Source organism: Scomber scombrus, chromosome 22, assembly GCF_963691925.1.
Source record: "Scomber scombrus chromosome 22, fScoSco1.1, whole genome shotgun sequence".
In the NCBI taxonomy this organism is placed as follows: Eukaryota; Metazoa; Chordata; class Actinopteri; order Scombriformes; family Scombridae; genus Scomber; species Scomber scombrus.
In genome coordinates, this window is record NC_084991.1 from 1886745 (window position 1) to 1907500 (window position 20756).

At 41.0% G+C, this 20756-nt stretch overlaps 1 protein-coding gene and 2 non-coding genes across 5 annotated transcripts; all 3 read left to right on the forward strand.

Annotated features, from left to right (window-relative positions):
* The first annotated feature begins 310 nt into the window (after window positions 1–310).
* slc25a3a (solute carrier family 25 member 3a) lies at window positions 311–8249 on the forward strand. 3 transcript variants are annotated; one of them, XM_062443762.1, is made up of 8 exons: window positions 311–414; window positions 887–1058; window positions 3347–3471; window positions 4758–4937; window positions 5454–5635; window positions 6432–6604; window positions 7218–7328; window positions 7773–8249. In XM_062443762.1, the coding sequence occupies exons 2-8, from the start codon at window positions 917–919 to the stop codon at window positions 7931–7933; spliced, it is 1074 nt and encodes a 357-aa protein (XP_062299746.1). In that variant the 5' UTR covers window positions 311–414; window positions 887–916; the 3' UTR covers window positions 7934–8249. The 3 variants fall into 3 exon arrangements, with proteins under 3 accessions (XP_062299746.1, XP_062299745.1, XP_062299744.1); XM_062443761.1 differs by lacking the exon at window positions 3347–3471 and adding an exon at window positions 2052–2176 and having other exon boundaries at window positions 328–414; window positions 892–1058; XM_062443760.1 differs by having other exon boundaries at window positions 329–414; window positions 892–1058.
* Window positions 5715–5916, forward strand: LOC134004840 (small nucleolar RNA SNORA53). The gene has a single exon (XR_009927860.1). It is a non-coding gene; the product is annotated as a small nucleolar RNA SNORA53 (small nucleolar RNA).
* Window positions 7369–7570, forward strand: LOC134004839 (small nucleolar RNA SNORA53). The gene has a single exon (XR_009927859.1). It is a non-coding gene; the product is annotated as a small nucleolar RNA SNORA53 (small nucleolar RNA).
* Window positions 8250–20756: the final 12507 nt, after the last annotated feature.

The following is a 20756-nucleotide window of genomic DNA, read 5'->3' on the forward strand; positions in this document are numbered from 1 at the left end:
ACACATAATGATAATAGTCTGTATATTTAATATTTACAACACTTTTCATTCATAGTCATACTGTCCTACAGTATTAATCACATAGAATACACAACATAGAGAAAACTTTCCTTCTCCCTATCCTTCTAGTCCTCTGACAGAGGAGAAACAATGTATGTATAAAGAGAATGAAGTGGAATTCAGGCAGTGGTTCCTATAAAGCACCGCCTTCATTTATGATAGGCCATTTCATTGGACCAGAGGTGTCGATTGACAACTCCGCTGCGTTTTCTTACTGGGCAAAGAAGCAGATGAGCCCGCCCATTTTACCCGATGACGTAACGAAAGGACAAATGGATTTACCGCGAGGTCATTCGGCCTCTCCGAGCCGCCGGTTGCATCTACACGGAGCCGCCATCTTAAGATACTGAGAGAGTGAGTGACATTATTCAGTTAAACTTGTTAGAATGACATAATTACTTTGAACGTTGAGTGTAAAGGATGTACTCCTAATGAACAGTGGCTTCTAGCAGCCGTTTTGAAAAAAGTGTCTTCTTTGTGTTCTGTAAGGAGGAACCTTCCATCCGGCAGCGGTCAAATTAGCTTAGCATAAGCTAGGTAGCATCAGCTAGTAAAGTAAATGGGAGCAGGAAGAATGCTATGACAATTCTGGAGGCCCGCTTATTTAAAAATGGTGACTGTTAAGTAATGCATAGACGTTTGGTGACTATTTGTGTAGCTTAGCATGATGTGTTAGTTGAATAGCTCAGTCTCCGTTTCATGGTCATTCAGAACATGCTCATACGTCAGAAGAAGCTAATCGACACGTGACCCAGCGTATGAGCTCAGGTATCATCAGTTAGCTCGGGTATAACAGCAGCACAGCTAACGTGTTGCTCTTTTGCAGCACAGCTCCGGCAGCAGGCAGGACGCCACCATGTACCCCACTTCTTTGACGCAGTTGGCCCGGGGCAACCCGTTCAGCGCTCCCCTCTTCTCGCTCCAGAAGGTGGAAGAACCCCAGCAGAAGCACCAAGGACAGAGCCCCCGCAGACTGGCAGCAGCCGCCACCGCAGACGGTAACCCTCAGCCGGGCTACAGAGCTAGCAGTAGCCGCGTTAGCTTAGCTGAGCAGATTTTCCCTGTAGTGGCAAATTTGTCTGCGTCATTTAACAGAGATGCAGTTATTAGGTTCAGTCGCCTGTGTGTGCGGACTGTTTGGTATCATTCAACGCTTTTATAGTTATGTTAAATACTGTGTATCAGTGTTGAGTCCGTTGGCTGCTAGGCCCCTGCAGCAGCGCTTGTGGAGGACAAGGAAGGACAAAGTGGGATCTTGACTTCGCACTGCAGCACAGTGTTTATGCTGTGTCTAACACATGCTGTCAAATAGTGGATTTAAGAAGGATGGACATAATTCCAAGCCATTCTAGAAGTGAGACCCCTGACTTTGAGCTGTCCAGGTGGGCAAGAACAAATTGTCCCGGCTTGGAGTATTTATGTCAGGTTGTAAAATAAAACAGTTGGGCTGCCAAGTGTTATGTGATTAAAAATGTCAGACTGTGCCCTTTAGGTCCTCAAGGCTTTACTGGTATGCAATGTCAGCGTCTTCACCTCCACTGACACAGGAAGCCATTTCTTTTGCGACATGATGGTTGTATTTTGGGTGCAAAGGAAGGATCTTAAAGTGTCCATTATTTCACCTCCACTCTTCTATGATTTGCCCATTGAAATTAATAAATGTAGCCTAGCGGCTCAACTAGCTCTTATAAGTAGTGATGCATTTAATTTGCGTGTAATTTCAGAGTGGATCAAGCTTGGTAAGATTAGACTGAAGTAGGGCTTTAAATGGGTTTGTTTTCAGACTAAACCGTTTGCTGGTAGGTAAGGTACACCATTGTGTGTTGTATAAGGTAAACTGAACCTATGAGTTCAGTTTGTGACTGGCTGGACTGAAGGCGCAGATAAAATATTAATTGTTGCAATTCTTTTGACATCCAGTGATTAAGAAGAGAGCAATTTTCTAAGCTGGGAGATTTCCTCTTCATAAAATGTCACCTGTGTTTCTTCAGAGGGAGACAGTTGTGAATTCGGCTCTCAGAAGTATTTCGTCCTGTGTGGCTTTGGTGGGATTCTGAGCTGTGGCACCACACACACAGCTGTCGTTCCCCTCGACTTGGTCAAATGCAGACTTCAGGTGTGTCTCTGGCTCGGTGCCAGTTTGTTAATGTCACGCACCCCCCCCCCCATCCACGACCGTGTGTGTTTTTTTTTTAATGAATATGCATCAAATCTGCATGAGAGCAATTCTGACAGTTGTGAAGTTTTTTGTTTTTAAAAAAAAAATGATTATTCCGTCGTCGTGTATCAATTCCCATGATTCAAATGTGTTGGAGTGATCATAACATGGCTGCATGATTCTGCACCAGTGTTCCTAATGTGTTTCAATGGTTCACACCCGCCTCGCCAACCCCCGCCCCCCTACTCAGTCCACAATAGAGGACTCATGTAGGTGAAGGTCAGGAGAGTCAGACCTGAGGGAAGCTATGTCCTGAATGCCTGTGGTATTTGATACCAGCAGACATGTCAGTCTATCAGGACTGTAGGAATATATGAATTATGACATATGAACACGTGAATGTAATCATCAGACAGCCATTGATTGTTTATTAACACGCTGACTGATTAACCTTCTACTGCCAGGTAAGAATGTCAAGTAGAAAGTCAAAAGTACATTTGATAAGACAAGTATTATGTATAAAGTGTAATGAATAAAAAGAAATGTATTTATTGTTAATAATGTTAGCTGATGCTGAAGTTTTTAATCACACATTTGTTGGACCATGCTGGTTTTTGCATTTTTTAACCAATAAAATAAACTCAGTGATTTCTACCACTCAAATGATCACTGGTGTTAATATAACTACATGATGGAAGATGAGCTGTCTGTATTAAGTTTCAGATGGGTGTAAGTTGACTGTCATAGTTCAGTGAGATGAATTAAAGCCAGTGGCTGCATGTATGGTAGAAGCTGCTGGTAGGATGAGTTAAAGGAACAGCAGTAAGTCAGCTCTTTAGTACTGAATGTTAAAACGTGCAAAACATCACCCTGGTCCCTCAAAGTTCATTCTCAATCACGTATGTACAATGATTATGGAGAGTTGGTGTGTGATCCTAATAAATGGTGGCATGTTGGTGGCAGAGTCACATACTGGAGTTCAGCAACTGAATCAAAGTGTCTACATTTGTGACACAGACTGGCATCTGTCTTACATTATGTGACTCTGGTTTGGTATTGATTTGTGTCCTGTGCTGCATGTGACCCTGCATGTTGCACGCATGTTGTGTCCCCTCCCTTCTACCACAGATGAAGTCAGCTGTGATTTTGGCTCATCAAAGTACTATGCCCTGTGTGGTTTTGGGGGTATCCTGAGCTGCGGCCTCACACACACAGCAGTTGTACCCCTCGACCTTGTCAAGTGCCGTCTGCAGGTTTGTATGGAAACTGAAAGTCATGGTAGCAACGAATAGCCAGCAGCTCAACCCCAGCTCCATGCCAGCAGAGACAAACAAGCTCGGCACTTTATGTAGTTGTTCCTGTTTTTTATTCAACAAGTATAGTCTCATTAACCACTCATCACTGTAAAACAGTAGGAAGTAGTTGATGGGTGGTGTATAGGATGGCACATTATAAATGCTTTATTACACAGCACTGTGCCGCATAAAATGCACTCTGAGAAAGTATTCACTGTTGAATTTGATCTTTAGTTCAACTTTAATATTAGTAAACTAGTTATTTAAAGGGGACATTGTTTTTTATTTCCCGTATATACTAAAGCTGTTACAGCACACAAACTTCACAGCCCAGCCTCACTATGTATGTTGGTTTTGGGCTCATATGTTATCTGTTCAGCAGAAAAAACAAAGGTAGAGAATTACATTTATTTTTAGGAAATTGTAAACATGAAACCCTTCTGTGATGACTCTCCATCAGTGGATAATCACAGGCATTGTGTACAGCCATTTCTTGAACTTTGTTAAACAGACAAGCTGACATTCAACACAACCATTTAATGCACTGATTTCAGGACTTTAGGTCAACATATTTCCAGAGTGTCAACCTTCTCTGAACACTTTTTGCTCATTGCGTGTCCATTAAACAGCTGTCTGTTCTGTAGCCTTTGTTGCAGCTGTATTCGGGGAGATTTTGAGTAAAGAACAAGAACTTTATAAAAGTAAGTTTGTATAGTTTGGCAGATGTCTGCCAAAGGGCAGCTTCCCACAGCTGGCCAATCAGATAACTGCCTGTTTCAGACAGAGGCTGAAGTGAGAAAGGGCCAGTAGAGCCCAGGATTAAAATATAGATATGTAACTGCACAATGTCCTCTTTAAAGTTCCTAAATTAGATTAGTGTATTTAGTTGACAGCAAGTAAATATTCACTCTTATTGCACAATGTGTAAGCACAGTGTGACGTCACAGTTGGTCAGGAACAGAACACTGATCACGGAGTGCTGCTGTTCTGTTTGTTTTGAACTGAACATGTTATTCTAAACTCATTATAGAGTTGGATATTTCATCTACAGTAACTAACTAACACGAGACATACAAATGAGGCTAGAAAACAGTGCATTCAATGCAAGTATATTTTTACAGTTAGATTTGTAAGTATGTTTCCCCAAGTAAAAACAGTTTGCACAAAGCACTTGGACCCTTACACTCATGACTCACTTCACAAGTTTATAGATAACTTCTTATTGTAGTGTTTGTGTTCCTCAGGTGAGCCCAGAGAAATATCAGAGCATTGGCAAGGGCTTCTCAATTACATTGAGGGAAGATGGAGTCAGAGGTCTGGCAAAGGGCTGGGCTCCCACCTTCATCGGATACTCCATGCAGGGACTGTGCAAGTTTGGCTTCTACGAAGTGTTCAAGATCTTCTACAGTGACCTGATGGGAGAGGTGAGCTCACACACAGCTGTCCACACACATCTGTTCTCACAAGTAGGAATCTGTGCTGGATTTAACCATTTACCATGCTTTATGTAGTGTACATGTTTGTGATGTAGACTCACTGCTTAGTTTACATGTTGCTTGATAGACTGATTAAAGAAAACCATTCATACTTTTAAGGGTTTTCTGTCTTAAAGAATACATTCAGGCCCACAGCCAGCAATGAGTGACTATACTGAAGCTGGTGGAGGAGTTTCAGTAAAAACGACTGTCGGAGAGTTTTAAGTTGGCTGATCATTCAGGGATCAGAGCCACCACCCAATCAACTTCAGCTTTTTAGTGGCAAATTATTGTGTCTAATGGGGGGATGTTAGCTTTGTGTGACTGGCTATATTCAGGTTATTGTCTGGAACATTCATCATGCCATAAGTACATCAGACTGCTCCTGACGCAGGGAAATGTGTCCTAGTGTATGGCTCTGTCCCTTTCATCTGTCTGACCACTTGTTGACTTGTCACCCAACAGGAGAACACCTACCTGTGGAGGACATCGCTGTACCTGGCAGCCTCAGCCAGCGCAGAGTTCTTTGCTGACATAGCTCTGGCTCCCATGGAGGCTTGTAAAGTTCGTATCCAAACCCAGCCAGGCTACGCCAACACCCTCAGACAGTGTGCCCCCAAGATGTTCGCAGAGGAGGGGATCTGGGCGTAAGTGTGCTGTCTTATAAACAATGATCATTCAGTGTGAGTTATTTGAAAAAGCAGTTCATGTAGATGGATATATTACAACACGTTCCTTAGATCCACCTCTGGAGGAGTTGTGCTCTGAGCACAGCTCCTCAGCAGCTTCATTGCTGTACAGTTGGAGGTGCTTGAGTCATTGGCGTGTGAGAACAGTCCACCTGTCCCCCGGCTCACCTGCAACACTGGCAACTCTGTCCTCTAAAGACAGAGAGCTCCCAGTGCTGCCAGCCTGGAGGACGGACATGCAGCTTCATAAAGTTACTGTACACAGCTGGAATGTACTGATACATTAGTTATCATGGTGTGATTGTGAGCTCAAGAGTTAAGTTTTATAATTTGCGGTGAAAACTGTGTTGATATGTTCATCTCCTCTTCCAGCTGTCACATGATTGTCACCACTAGACATACTATAACTGCATTCAGGAGACTGGATTAAAAACAGTGTTAGATGTAGAAAACAGTTAATACAGTATGGGATTTCACTCACATTCACTTCACACATAGATTTATGTCAACCAGAAAAATAAGATGCATTTCCAACCTACTGTAAGCTATTACACACACAACATACTGGCCACAATACAAGGTATTGTGGATGTTGTATCAACACTTATAGTCACATAGATGTTGATGCTGAAAAGCAAAGCAGACTGATAAAATAGACATGCATTTTGATCCCATGTTTTAACCTGTATCTGTTCATCTGTAGGAGAGTTGATTGATAATGTCACTGATGTGTTGTGTCCTGTCCTCTCTGTAGTTTCTATAAGGGTGTGGTTCCTCTGTGGATGAGACAGATTCCCTACACCATGATGAAGTTTGCCTGCTTTGAGCGCACTGTTGAGCTGCTCTACAAGTATGCTGTTCCTAAACCCCGCAGCGAGTGCAGCAAAAGCGAGCAGCTGGTGGTCACCTTCGTGGCTGGTTACATTGGTGAGTAACATCAACTGATGTCAGCAGCAGTAGAATGTAGAGTAGTGCAGACCCTTGGGTCTGTTCCAGTCAGCTGACAGAGACAGAAATGGAAACAGAAGCCCCGTTAGGACCAAAATGTTCTGAGGAACCAGAGGAACTAATCCCAGGAGATAAACTTGGAAGTCCCTCATCCTAAATTCATACTGGAGATATGTTTCTGCTTCCAGTGCTTCTGAATTCCAGGTTATAATTATTAGACCTATTGCAGATTTAAAACAAAACAAAAACCTGGCTGCAGGGAATGTGACCTGGCAGCAGCTGTTTACAGTGTCTGTATAGACATGGCCAATGTTCTGGCTGATGGTTTGGATATGTAGATCATATAGAAGCATCATGACACTGTTTGATAAGCAGTTACATTTGCTTATTGTAACTGTACCTCAGGGTCAGATACTGTAATGATTTACTCTGATTGTCACCTGCTCAGTCAGCCTTTCTTCAATAAGTCATCCCTCCTCCCAAAACTATCTCACTGCATGTAGTTATATATAACAGTAATATCAGTTGGATTTCTTTGAGGTGTTTTGAGTGAGCTGACTCCAGTTGTCTCCTGTGTTTTCTCTCTGTGCAGCTGGTGTGTTCTGTGCCATCGTGTCCCACCCCGCTGACTCTGTGGTGTCTGTGCTGAACAAGGAGAGTGGCAGCACTGCTATCGGTGTCCTCAAGAAACTGGGACCCAAAGGTTTGTATCCACAGTGAACACAGTTTATGAAGGTCTGATCAACACGTTCCTTAGATCCACCTCTGGAGGAGTTGTGCTCTGAGCACAGCTCCTCAGCAGCTTCATTGCTGTACAGTTGGAGGTGCTTGAGTCATTGGCGTGTGAGAACAGTCCACCTGTCCCCCGGCTCACCTGCAACACTGGCAACTCTGTCCTCTAAAGACAGAGAGCTCCCAGTGCTGCCAGCCTGGAGGACGGACATGCAGCTGATCTAAGATCAGCTCATTGAATGAAGCTGTTTTTATGTTATCCTGAAATAAACAGTTGTGTATAAGTGCTACTATTAAGAGGAGCAGCCACCTGATGTACTTCATCATTATTCATGCTGCTAGTTGTGTGCAGCACCAGGTGAGAACAATGTTGGTAAGTCTCTAATGTGTGTGTGTGTGTGTCTGTCATCCTCAGGTGTGTGGAAGGGTCTGGTTGCCCGTATCATCATGATTGGTACTCTGACTGCCCTGCAGTGGTTCATCTATGACTCAGTCAAGGTCTACTTCCGCCTGCCCCGCCCCCCTCCCCCCGAGATGCCCGAGTCCCTGAAGAAGAAGCTGGGCCTCACAGAGTAAACCCCCCCCCCCGCACTCCTTCACATCCAACATTGAGCCGCAGTCTGCAGCTGAAAACACCTGAACCCCCAACTTCCACAGCACACACAGCAGTTTTCTATATTTATGCCCCCAGCTGCTGCTGCTCTGCACAGAGCTGCTGCTGCTACTACTCATGTATATTTAAAAAAGGAGCAAGGAGAAGATGGAGCTGTCTCTCTTGGTTTACCAAGAGTCCGACAGAGAATATTCCTCTGTAGAAACAACTGTCTGGTTTTATCATTTATTGTCATTAGAAAATGTGGAAATTCTAATAAAAGTAATAATTCCCTGGAAACATCTGTCACTTTCTTTTGAAACAGGGATGGTTTTTAAATTAAATAGATCGCAATAAGAATGATCTAGATGATGCAGCCTTGTTTGCTAATGTAAAGGATTTGAAACTGTAGAACACTTACAAGCAGAATCTGTAGTGACTCAGTACAGTTAGATATTACATCTAACATATGGAGGTATATGTTATATCAGCAGGTTTTAGCATGTTCTCTAAAAATCAGTTTTGTGAGATAACTAGTGTGTTCCAGTCAACCAATGTGTGAAAATCAGTCAAACTTAGTTCTATAATGCATCACAGTGAATTAAGTCTATTTATTTGTTCTGTTACTTAAATGATTGTGTTGAGGTAACAGTACAAAAGCAATCAACACTTTATCACATTATCAAACTAGATGAAGCAGTAAAGACTATTCAGTGTAGGATGCTGTTCATTGACTTTCATACCATACAGGAACGGAAAGCAATGATTGTGATTGTCAGGAGCAGAGGAGGAAATGCATCTGAATTATGTAACTAGGAAATGAGTTTCTCAGGTGAAAGTTGAACTAATTTCCCAACCACATAGCTTTTTGTCAGATTGTTCTTGTTTTCTACCACTAGAGGGCGTGCTTACTCCATACATAGATTGCTTTATAAGAGGAATGAATGTTACAGCAGCCACTTGACATAAGCCAAAAATACAAGAATCATGAGTTCAGTAAAACAATTAAGGCTAAAATATATATACACACACACACATAAATAAGTAGATTAAAATAAGAATATAGATTAAAGATCGATCCATTACTATAATACTGTTTGCTGACTATACACTGTTCAATGAAGTTAAACAGCTAGAGTAATAATACACTACATTACTGCAGGTCAGGTGGATATTGCTATGGTAGTAATATGCAGTTTTAATTTACACAATGTGTATATATAGCAGTATATGAATCTGAAATATAACATGTGATGGATAATGTAATAATTATAGTCCAGAGGAGAGTCATGCTGCAGTGTGATGGTGGATGTGAGATGTTTAACAGTTAGTGCAGCTCTAGTGTATCCAGAGGAGACCCAGCACATCAGGCAACAGTTACCTTACCCTTCAGTTATTAAGAAGGGACACAAGAAATATTCACATATTTTACTTACTACATACAGAAAGTAGCACTGCAGTAATGTAAAAAATATATCAATAAAATATAGAATTATGTACTTATATATGTGCCTGGTCCACTGGATCACTATGCCAAGAATGAAAATTGTAGAAAAGTAATTCTAATGTTTCTGCTGCTTCAGACGGTTATTTTCCACCTTGACCATGGATACATATTGTGGTCATATTTAAATCATTCATATATTGAACATCAATCAGCAGCTTCTGTGCAAAATACACTGTAAGAAACTGAGACTTAATATAGTTGAAAGTGAGAGAGAGAGAGAGAGAGAGAGAGAGAGAGAGAGAGAGAGAGAGAGAGAGAGAGAGAGAGAGAGAGAGAGAGAGAGAGAGAGAGAGAGAGGAATGATCCTGGCTGGATTTGAACCAGGGACGCTGCAATTACATGGCATGCGCTGTAACCACTCCACCACCAGGGGGCTCCTTGCTCCTTTTCCATAAGACATCTCAGGCTGCTCATCTAAATAGATAGTTTATTATAGTAAAGTTATAGTATGTATATTATATAGTATTTGGATGTTATTATACGATGGTTTCACAGGTCCAGCCCACTTGAGATTAAATTGGTCTGTATGTGATCTCTGAACTAAAATGAATGACCCCTGCTGTATAGGATGTATCATAGTATCAGACAGTGGTGGAGAAAGTGCTCAGATCTTTTACTTAAAAGTGCAGTGTGTGGAATTTGGTGGCATTTAGCAGAAGGGACTGAGCAGAAATTAAATATATTCTTCATATGTTTTAATGAGTGTATCCTCTTCCACTTCCCTCTTTTTAATTCAAATTGACTTGTTTGGTGAATTTGAATTTGTATGTTAAAAAAGAAAGAAGAAGGTGCAATAGGTGCAGATAAAGTTTGATTTTAGGAAATATTTGAAACTGAACCAACCCTTATTTATAATGTCACTGTTTTTAATTTGCATGCATCCTCCGTACCTGCCAGTTAGTCTTTGTATTACTCTACCACTCCCTCATGACGCTGGTATAGACTGTGCTCTCTGTGAACTTTGTGGGATGGGTGGGGGGTGGCGGGGGTTTGGGGAGGGTACACCCTGATACCAAAGTGAGTTAGAAAAGTAGTTAATGTGTGTGGAGCGTAATGTGTCACATGTGGAAAGAGATTTGTATCTGCATCATCTAATGGGCCTGAGCCCAGCCTGGGTCACAGCCATCACACACACACACAGACACACACACACACACAAACACACACACACACACACACACACACACACACACACACACACACACACACACATACAAATACACACACACACACACACACACACACACATACTGCCGCTGCCATTAGAATCCATTTATTTGCTGTCTTCGGTTAGAAAGAGGGCGCATCTCAGTGCGTACGTTTCTACCTAACAGGGCTGGCATATGAGGGGAGGTTGCAAGGGGTCATGGGAAATGGAGTCCATTTATGTATTCCCTGTTTGTGAGATCATAATGTCACTGCTGTCTCATTGAATAAAACATTGAGGCTTTTTAGAGAGAAAAAGGTTTCCCAGGAGAACGATTTACACATATTATCTTTTTATCAGTCATTTGCACGCTTACTGATAACCTGTAAATATGTGATTTATTCTACATTTAGTCCACAGCACTGACAGCCTGTCTGTTCTCTCATTGTTCTTTCTGCTGACTTCCATCTCGCTCAGTATCTCGGCTCTATTTTAAGGCTCCATCTCCAGCACGTCTGACCGCTGATGGAAACAACTGTGCCATCAGGGACAGTTAGGCTTCAGCCTTTATTATCACGTCCAATACAAAGCTATGTTTCCATCACACGCTGCCAAGTCCACACAGGGGGGGTGTCCATCACACCCCCCCCCACCCCCTCGATCCTCCACCTTCAACACTCTTTCAGCTGGATTTTTGTATATTTTCTCTCTCATTTTCAGTGTTTGATGTGCATCGTGCTTATGATTAGTTTTGATCACTACGCTGCAATTTCAGCTACAATACAGACATTTCTATCTAGTATTTAAAGTCTGTTTTTATTGTTAATGATAGTAGCGGTAGGCGGTAGACACTAAAGTTGTGACTGGCACAGTGAGTCACAGTTACTAATGTTTCTCTTCCTGCTGCTTTTGGTTCCTTCTCACATTCAGAAAGCTCCGAGTTTCCATGAGATGTGGAATCTGTGGTTCAAGCATGTCTGAAAATGAATAGGTCTCTTTGAAAGTAAGGCGTGGTCAGATAGATTTACTTGTAGAACATGTAGGTAGTTAGAAAAAGTGTACAGTGCATTAACCCTTACATACTGCTCAGGGTCAAATGTGACCCATTGTTTTTTACACTTTTTTCCTCCCCTAATGTGACCCAGAATATACAAAAAAGGAAATATATCTGACACATATTCATCCAAAATGTCAAGAATATTCATTCTTCACATTTAATATAATTTGTTGAAATAGTTCTCATGTTTTATGTAACAGTGGACCATAATATAGTGTTTTTATATAGTTTTTTATTATAAAAACTAAAGATTAAACTCTTTCTGCTCTCTGAAAGCTTCATTAAGGATACATCATGTTTATGTGTGACTGATGAAGACTTTATGAATGACTTGTGGTTCAGAAGTTTGTGGAGACTAATTATGTGAGGAAATACTGTGACAGGTGAGGATATGTGACAGTGTGTGAGGGTTAAAACATTTACTACAGTGGCAAGTAATGTTTTGAAGACATATAAAATACTTTGATGACTTATTTGTATTTTATATTCCACGAAAAAGTTCAGTTACATCATTAAAATCTTTAAATTAAAATCACACAACATTCATCTCCCTGTTTAGGAATCCAGAATCTATGAGTATATGAATATTGCTCATTTCAGGTGTTTACCTGCTGGACACATGATGTCTCCTACTTCTCTGTACAGTCCATCTCAGTGTTTGTGCACCGGATGATTCAAGTTTCCAGACATATAGTGAGTCGTGATTGGCTCCAAACTGTTTGTGATGTCATAAATGATTCTTGTAGGTTCATCTTAAACTCACATTGTAGGTCAGATCAGAGAAACTTTGCTCCTTCACTCTGCACAGAGAAGAGAACAACATCCAGCTGGAGGAAAGAGAAGAAAAACATGATTTGCAGTGAAAGAGGACAATTGATAAAGTGGTATCTGACCCTCCTTTTGTGTCTTTTCATTGCTTATTACATTGACCTTATTCTATAAAATAGTTCCATTTCATTGCTCTGGGTCAGTCTGCTCACCATCACACTGAGCTCTTAACTCCACCTTCTATAATGAAGGTTGTCTGATTGATAACAAGTCTCATCAGTTAGTCTGCGTGCACATATCTGTGACATTAGAAAAAAAACAAAAAAAAAACAGATAAGAGGATTCATGTTATTTTATAAAAGCAGATACAAAGAACGGGGCCGTATTGACCTGTTCACCAGCTGCTGCCATTTCTTTTTTATGATGTAGCAGTGAAGACTGATGGCTCTAATGGTTATACAATAAACCCCACACTTCCATAAAGTTATAAAATACATTTCCATCAATAGGACATGATATTGTGTGATAGGAGATGTTTAGTGAGCACAATATACACCTGCTGTACTGTACTGATGCAAACTCCCTAACACATCTGCAAGTCGTCAAAATACTGAATCCAACACACACAGGATCATCATATTTAATCATCTTGACTTGGCGTGAGTGTGAGTTTGAAATATTCCTAATCTTCTTGGAGTTGGAGAATTCAAATGTGAGAAGAGTGTAACGTAAAGGACGTCAATCAAGGAGTATGGAAAGAAAAACAAGGGACCGTGTTGCCGTAGTGCAAAGTAAACTATGGTGTTCACTGAGACTGAGATGTGTGTTTTATACATGTGTGTGTGCACAGAAGCATTGCTATGTTAAGTGTACTGATACGCATGGAGAGGTGTGACCAGTGTATGACAGGTGTATGACAGGATGAAAGCCGAGCTATACTCATACACACTGAATAGTTTTCCTTTAAATAAAACTTTGAAAGTGTGTTAGAGAGCTCAGTGAGAGAGCTCAGCTGTTGCCTGTCGCTGTCCAGAGGAGGAGGGAACGAGTCAACCCCCCCCCCCCCCCCCCCCTCCTCTGCTGAAAGGGAAACGAGGGCACAGGAGACCCACGTTAGCGCATGTGCAAAACGCAGTCATGCATCTCCTCCATTGTCCTTCCAGCACTGTGCTGAGGTTTGGAGGTCAGCCGGAAAAGCAGGCGGTGTTGTTGGTCACATGGAACGAGGGGAGGCCGGCTCGTTGAGAGGGAATTTGCAGTGGGAGGAATTTACTCCACAGCAGCAGGGTTAAGAATCTGCAGCAGGGAGAGTGGGGGGGGGGGGGCTTGCTGGAAAAGTTAGCTGGACTACATGTAGCTGCAGTCTCACAGTCTACCTGTGTGAGGCTTTACAAACACTGCTTTGTATTTGAGTGAATGGTAGCTGGTGCAGTGGAGCTTTAGGAGGTGAAGAATGTTAGAAAGGTCTCTAGAGAACAAATGAACGACATCTTTGACCTGTTTTTGTCTTCAGTAAACAGCTGACTGTGCACAAAGTCAAGTGATTTGTAAAGCTCTGAATCAGTCACACTCTCTGCTCTCAGAGTGAGGATACTGACAAACTGCACTGTAGCAACAACATGTTTAACTGATACCTGCAGTTAATTTTTTTTACATCATTTATTTATTTCACAATGATAATCCACTCAGTATCAGTACTGCTGACCAGGGAGGTCTGGGTAATAGTCTGGGATAGTAGTTTAGTACTCATGTATGATATGATGTCATCTGTCACACAACCCAAATGAGCTGCATAAAACTGTTAACCCTTACATACTGTTCATATTCTACACCCATGCAGTATGTTCTGGGTCAACTTTGACACACAGCTTTACTGATTAGAAGTCACAACAATGTCTGTCTCAGATATCAGGCTAATGAGCTGCTCAGACCTTTCACTTAAAAGCACTAATGTGAACCTCATGTTGTCACTAGAGGAAAGGTCAGGGGTTCACCTAAGTCCTTAATGTTCATCCTGTGGGAACCATGGCAACCTGCACTACACTGCAATAGCTGTTGACTCAGACAGCTTCAGCTGAACATTAGAACAAATGAAGACTGTGGATTTTCTTCTTATAGTAAAGTTCATGTTTGGAGTGAACAATCACATCCATCAGTAACAGCTGACCTGATGTAATGTGAAGCTCTTTTACATCACTGTGTCAACTCACATGGGTCACTGTTGTTTATCAAAGGTAAGACCTTCATTATTCCAGTGCTCACGAAGTGTGTTTCCTATATTCATGTGTTCCATCAGATGATCGTAGAGTTACAGCACATAGAAACTGTACACATCGCACAGACGGTGAGAGGACTTAACATGGCCGTGCATGTCGGTCTCTACAAATAAGCACCGTCAGGCTTCGGTAAGTAACAAAAGGCGTTAGCAAACAGTCAACTCAAACTCTGTCTGCTCAGGAATTTGTAGCTGATGTGGCAGATGTTACTCCAAGCTACCTTCACAGACTGTAATGGGAACTAGAAGCAGGAGAAGAGGAGATGAAAAGGATTAAAATGATATTTCTGCAGTCGGTGAGGCAGCAGAACTTCACGCCCACACTTCCAGATGTTACTCTCCAGTGATAGGCTGGTTCTGTCTCAGCCTGTTGGCCCCACAGCTTGGCCAGCTTCATCCTCGCTCTGCACCGACACAAAGGGTGCTTTTGTGCACACGCTGCTCCGTCATTGGTGGCTTCTGCCATCCAAGAGCTGCGTGCGTCCCGATTGGTTAAAAGCCTTAAGCGTTGCCGCCGGAGGTCACAGGTGACTCACTTTGTGCAATGTGTGAGTGAAGTGTAAACAGTGACACACACACTTCATTTCACCTCCGTATTTACAGCAATAACTGACTGGCTGCAGCTTGTTTTACTTCATAACTCAGTATACATACACTCCACCTCCCTCACTCATTATGGAAACATGACCTCTGTGTGATTCTGTTGTTTTGTTATATACCACCATCCCCCACTCTGTGTTGTCACACTGTTGTGACCTTGCTGGTGTGAGTGTGAGTGAGGCAGGAGGGCAGAGCAGGAGCTGCTCAGTGACATACAATCAGAATAATGAGAGGCAGACAAACACTACAAGAAAACAACAGAAATCCTCCTCACATCTCACCCTGCAGCTCTTCAGATCTCCACCTGTCTGTCCCTGTACTCAAATTAAAAAAATGTTAAAAAAGAAATCGATAAAATGTTAAAGTGTCGGGGCAGCGGTGGCCTAAAGGCTACAGGAAGCAGCTTGTGTCTGGTAGGATGAATGTGGGTGGGGAAAAGTGAAGAAGCAGCATTCCCTCCCTCATTAGCACCACTGAGGTGCTCTTAACCCCACCTGCTCAGTGGAGCTGATTGCTCATTGGCCAGCAGATCACACTGTGGTTGTACTGGGCAGCTTCCAGGTGTCAATGTGTGTAAATAAAGGTTAAAACAGTCACAGTGTAACATAGAAAACTTAGCATTAATGTGTTTCATTACAGTACAGTCATATCATTTAGTTTACAGATCAAACACATGTATAGAGTTCCCCTTTGATTTGGCTGTAATAAAACATATGCACATATTATATTCTACACACTGAATAATAAACACTCATTCATTGCAGAATTCAGTAAATACCTTAAATGAATAATTCAGCATTTTGGGAAATATACTTATTTATTTTTCTTTCTGAAAGTGAGATGAGAAGATTGGTTCTGATCAATAGTGACAGCTGTGTCTGTATAGTGACTGCTTTTTGGAAATATGCACTTCTTTCTTTTGTCTTTCAAAGCCACGCCTTCATATGAACAAACACTCAGTGAATAGCATGTTGACACTCATTTTACTGTGAGTTCTATTTAAAGCCAGTCTTAAATATGACCTGGTTTGAGCTAAGTGTCAGTATGTGTGTTTAATGTGGAAAATGGTTGAATCATATAAACATATAAACATATATACACATATACATATATACATATATACACATAGACTTAAATTATAAATGCATCAAGCAACTAAGTGATCCCAGCAGCTATTCTCAGATCAGGTAAATGAAGCATCCATCACACTTGTGTTCTCATCCATCATTATTGTACTGAGTGTTCATGTCAGAGTAAAGAAACCTTCTAGTATTTCTGTCATCATTCTCTCCCATATGTTAACCTTGACAGTTAATAACTAACCCTGAATGTGGAAGTGGCCGAAACTGGCAGCTGTGGTTGCCAGAATAATTCTGTAAAAAATACGGCACAACTGTAACCATCTTTACAATACAACATGCACATTTAAGTTAAAACATGTGGATGCACCACATACCACTATGCTATTTAACCAATTATTTAGGTTTATTATTTAAGATTTACATCCAGTTGTCACTTATTGTACATAGAATCTCATTCAATTCACTGAAAGATACCAAACATCATTTATAATGGGTATACTGTTCATCAAGTGATTTAAATCATGTTATTTTAACACTATCATGTTGTCATGTAAACTGCAGTATATTGCTTTTTGTATTACGGCTTTTCTGTGTTTAAATTACAGTAATAGGTCTATTTTTTTTTTATTTTTTTTTTTAACATATTCTTTCTTTAAAATGAACAGTTATGTTGGGTTTAGTATTTTACAAAATATTATTGTTAAGTAAAAAATGCTTTATTGTATTTCCAGTTGCAGTTTTTTGATTTTACATTTCGATGTTAATTCTACAGACATTTCTTACAGTGTAAGTCTGTCATAAGTAAATCACCATTTGAGCAAGAACTTCAAAATAGATACAATAACTCAAATATGACATTGAGCCAGCTGTATCAGTACTGAGTAAAAGTTGAAACATGTAACGTACTGTAGACCCTGAGCTAAGATTATTTTATCAAATGAGCGATAAAGAGATACAAAGTCAGGAAATGATTGCTTCAAAGGAATCCTTGTGATGTGATATTTTAACACATTTCCAAGAATTTTCTCAATATTATCTCATTCATTCCAGTAAGTTTGACTTATGTAGCCCAAAATCATAAAAATCTCAAATCTGCCACATGTACAGGACAGAAAACCTTCAATCAGACCTTCAGTACAGATAAGGAGAAACTCATTAGTCCTATCTTTGAGAATGGACCAGTGTCTTCATCACACTATTTGATCTCTCTGCCTCTACTTTATACAAGTCCTCCAAATGAACGATAAAATGCTACGAATCAGTTCATTTGTGAGTGTCAGTCAGACACTGAATCCATCATACATGCTTTCATTTCATCATGTTTAGATACAGTCTGATGGCTGATGACTTATTCAGTTTGGGTACATGTGCACAGTATGCTGGTTAGTTAATATAAATATTAATATATGAATCTGTGATTGTTGATCATGTCTGTTTCCTCTTTCCCTGTAAAGCACTCTGTAATCTCAGGTGAATTATATAACTCCACTGTTATAGAAGTGATGTTTAAATAAGCTTTAGTATTATATATATATATAAGTATACTTGATGTCAGTACACCTGCATGTTATACTCTTTGTAGTATGTTTGAACTTTTCTTCCATCTCTATGGTAAAGTGTAAAATATGAATACACTCAGCTCTTTTCCATACTGCTTCATACATGAGAATGGCAGTGTCAAATCTAATGTGTGTGTGGTGATGACTGTGTTCAGTAAAGATGGAGACTGTGTTTAAGTTTTCTTCCTACATCAGAAAGCACAAGATTCCTGGCTCCTGTAGTCCACATGTAGAAGATACTTTAACCCCAAATTGCTCCTGATGGCTGCACCAATGGTGTATGAATATTAGTTTCCTCCTGATGAGCAGGTCGGTACCCTGTGTGGTAGCTCGTGTCATCAGTGTATGAATGTGTGTGAATGGGTGAATGAGACATGAAGTGTAAATGAGCTTTGAGTGGTGAAAAACACTAGAAAAGAGCTTTACAGTCCATTTACCATTCAGCATGAACTCTTTATCTGACCATCAGTGGGCAGCTCAGCTCTCTGCTCTGTGTATCTAACAGGAAACACACAACACAACACAACACAACACAACACAACACGTTACTATCTAAACACAAACTGCAGCTGCACATGCTGACTTTCAGCAGCTGTGTTCTACAGTAGATACAGTAGATTGTTCATCTTTGTAGAACAGCGTCCACTTCTCTCTCCACTCTTTCATTACACATCAAACTGTGTGCTGCTTACTCAAGCAGATTTTAGAGGTTGGCATTTAGTTTGAATCTGTTTTTTTTGGACCGGCCTTTGATCTGCAACAGGTACATGACAAGTTAATGAACAAGTCTGAGGTTGCCTCAGGACACAGAGGTTATAAATCACTTGATAGATTGATTATTACATTTTCCTTTTGCTTGGACTGATATCAGCTTGTATCATGAGCGCTGTTATTATCAGGTATTGTTGATTAGTCATCAAACAAAGAGAAAACCAATAAAACACTCAGGATTCATTTCTTCATTTCTCTGACACTGGATCATCTGGATGAATGAGTTGTACCCTGAGTTTGAACATTTCAGGGATCAGTGGTGACAATTCTAGACCGCATGACTTTCATCCAGTGCCAACGGTCAGTGCCAACGGTCAGTGCCAAAACAGGAAGAAGTGCACGCTCCATGTAGCAAGGCTGAAAGTTACAGGTCTGTGACAGGTGTGCCGCGTTTGACTTCCATGCAAAGCAATGCAAAGTTGCTGACATGCAATCTATTCACTAATGACCAGCATCTCTCCTTAACCTGAACCATACTGTAACTGTACACCTGTCACATTATCCTCCAGGTGAGAGAAGACACTGGTGTATACAGCACACTGTTATATAACAGAGAGGTGATGGTTAGTTTGATAGGAAGGTGATCTCAGAAAGAAACTAAAAATTAGGTGTTTGTGTGTGTGTGTGTGTGTGTGTGTGTGTGTGTGTGTGTGCGCGTGTGTGTGGTGTGTGTGGTGTGTACTAGGTATTCCTAACTTTGTGGGGACTTAAATCTGTTCACACAGTTATGTTATGGGGACTCGCCTGTCTTATGGGGACAAAAAGCAAGTCCCCTTAAGGGAAATGATTTATTTTAGGGTGAAGACTTGATTTAAAGTTAATATAAGTTTAGGGTTATGTTAAGTTTAGGATAAGGGTTAAGATTAGGCATGTAGTGGTTATGGTTACGGTTAGGATAAGTGTCCAGTAAATGAATGTAAGTCAATGTAATGTCCCCTGAAGTGATGGAAACATGGTGTGTGTGTGTGTGTGTGTGTGCGTGTGTGTGTGTGTGTGAGTTCCTGAGTTAGTGGAGCTCAGTGTTCCATAAACGTCTAAACAGTGTTTCACAGTCTAAACAGACAATTCCCTTGAGACAGAGTCCTGAAATGACTGAATAAAAACATATCTGATGTTCAGAGCTTGTATTCCAGTTCTTATTTTTTTGCAACATAGTTTGTCACTTGAAGGTGATACAATTAAAATGTCATATTCTAATGTTACAGATGAGACTTTTCTACCTATATAACTGACACTACTGCTTTTCTATCCCCCAACACTCATTCATTCAATAAACAACAGATATACAATACATTAGTGGGAGGTACTGGGAGCTGTGGTGTTGTACGTAGAGTTGTTCAGTTGTCATGGAGATGGTTTTATTATGTTGCCTAAATTTGGAACTTCAGTCACACAGCAGGATATATGTGGAGGAAGATGGAGACTCACACTCCTCCTTGATGTTCCTCCAGTCTCCTGGTCAATGACCTTTGACCTCTTCCCAGTGGATGCTGTGTGTGGTTTTTTGGTCTGGTGTCATTCACTCTCTTGTCTTGCTTGCTGCTGATGTTGCTGTCACATGTGATGTCTTCTCTCTCTCTGATCCAATCACAATCGTCCCGATGCATCTCCAGCAAGGACATAACGGGAACATATGTCATCAGTGGAGGACATGTGGGTTATTTTGGAGTAATCCGAACAGTTGGATCAACCTTTACATGCATATTACATATTTGACCTTCTGGCAGAAGTGATGTAACAGAGTGACCAGCTCAAGATCACTTGAGACAGATACAGAGACGGGTGTGAACAGTAATGTGTCTCAGCTGTCCACATGTTAATGCAGGTATAAACACAGCATTCATGAGTTGAAGGCTGTGGCTTGTAGGAGAGTCCTGATGGGATGCTGGCTTTCTTTGAAGCTGTTGACCCTGTGTGCTTCTTCAATGCATGTTATCACGTGACCAACATTCCATACGTACGTTATGTAACAACATCAATCACCTCAATGACAAAAGAGCACTCCAGACTGAGGTAGAACATGAGATGTGACTGAAAGCTC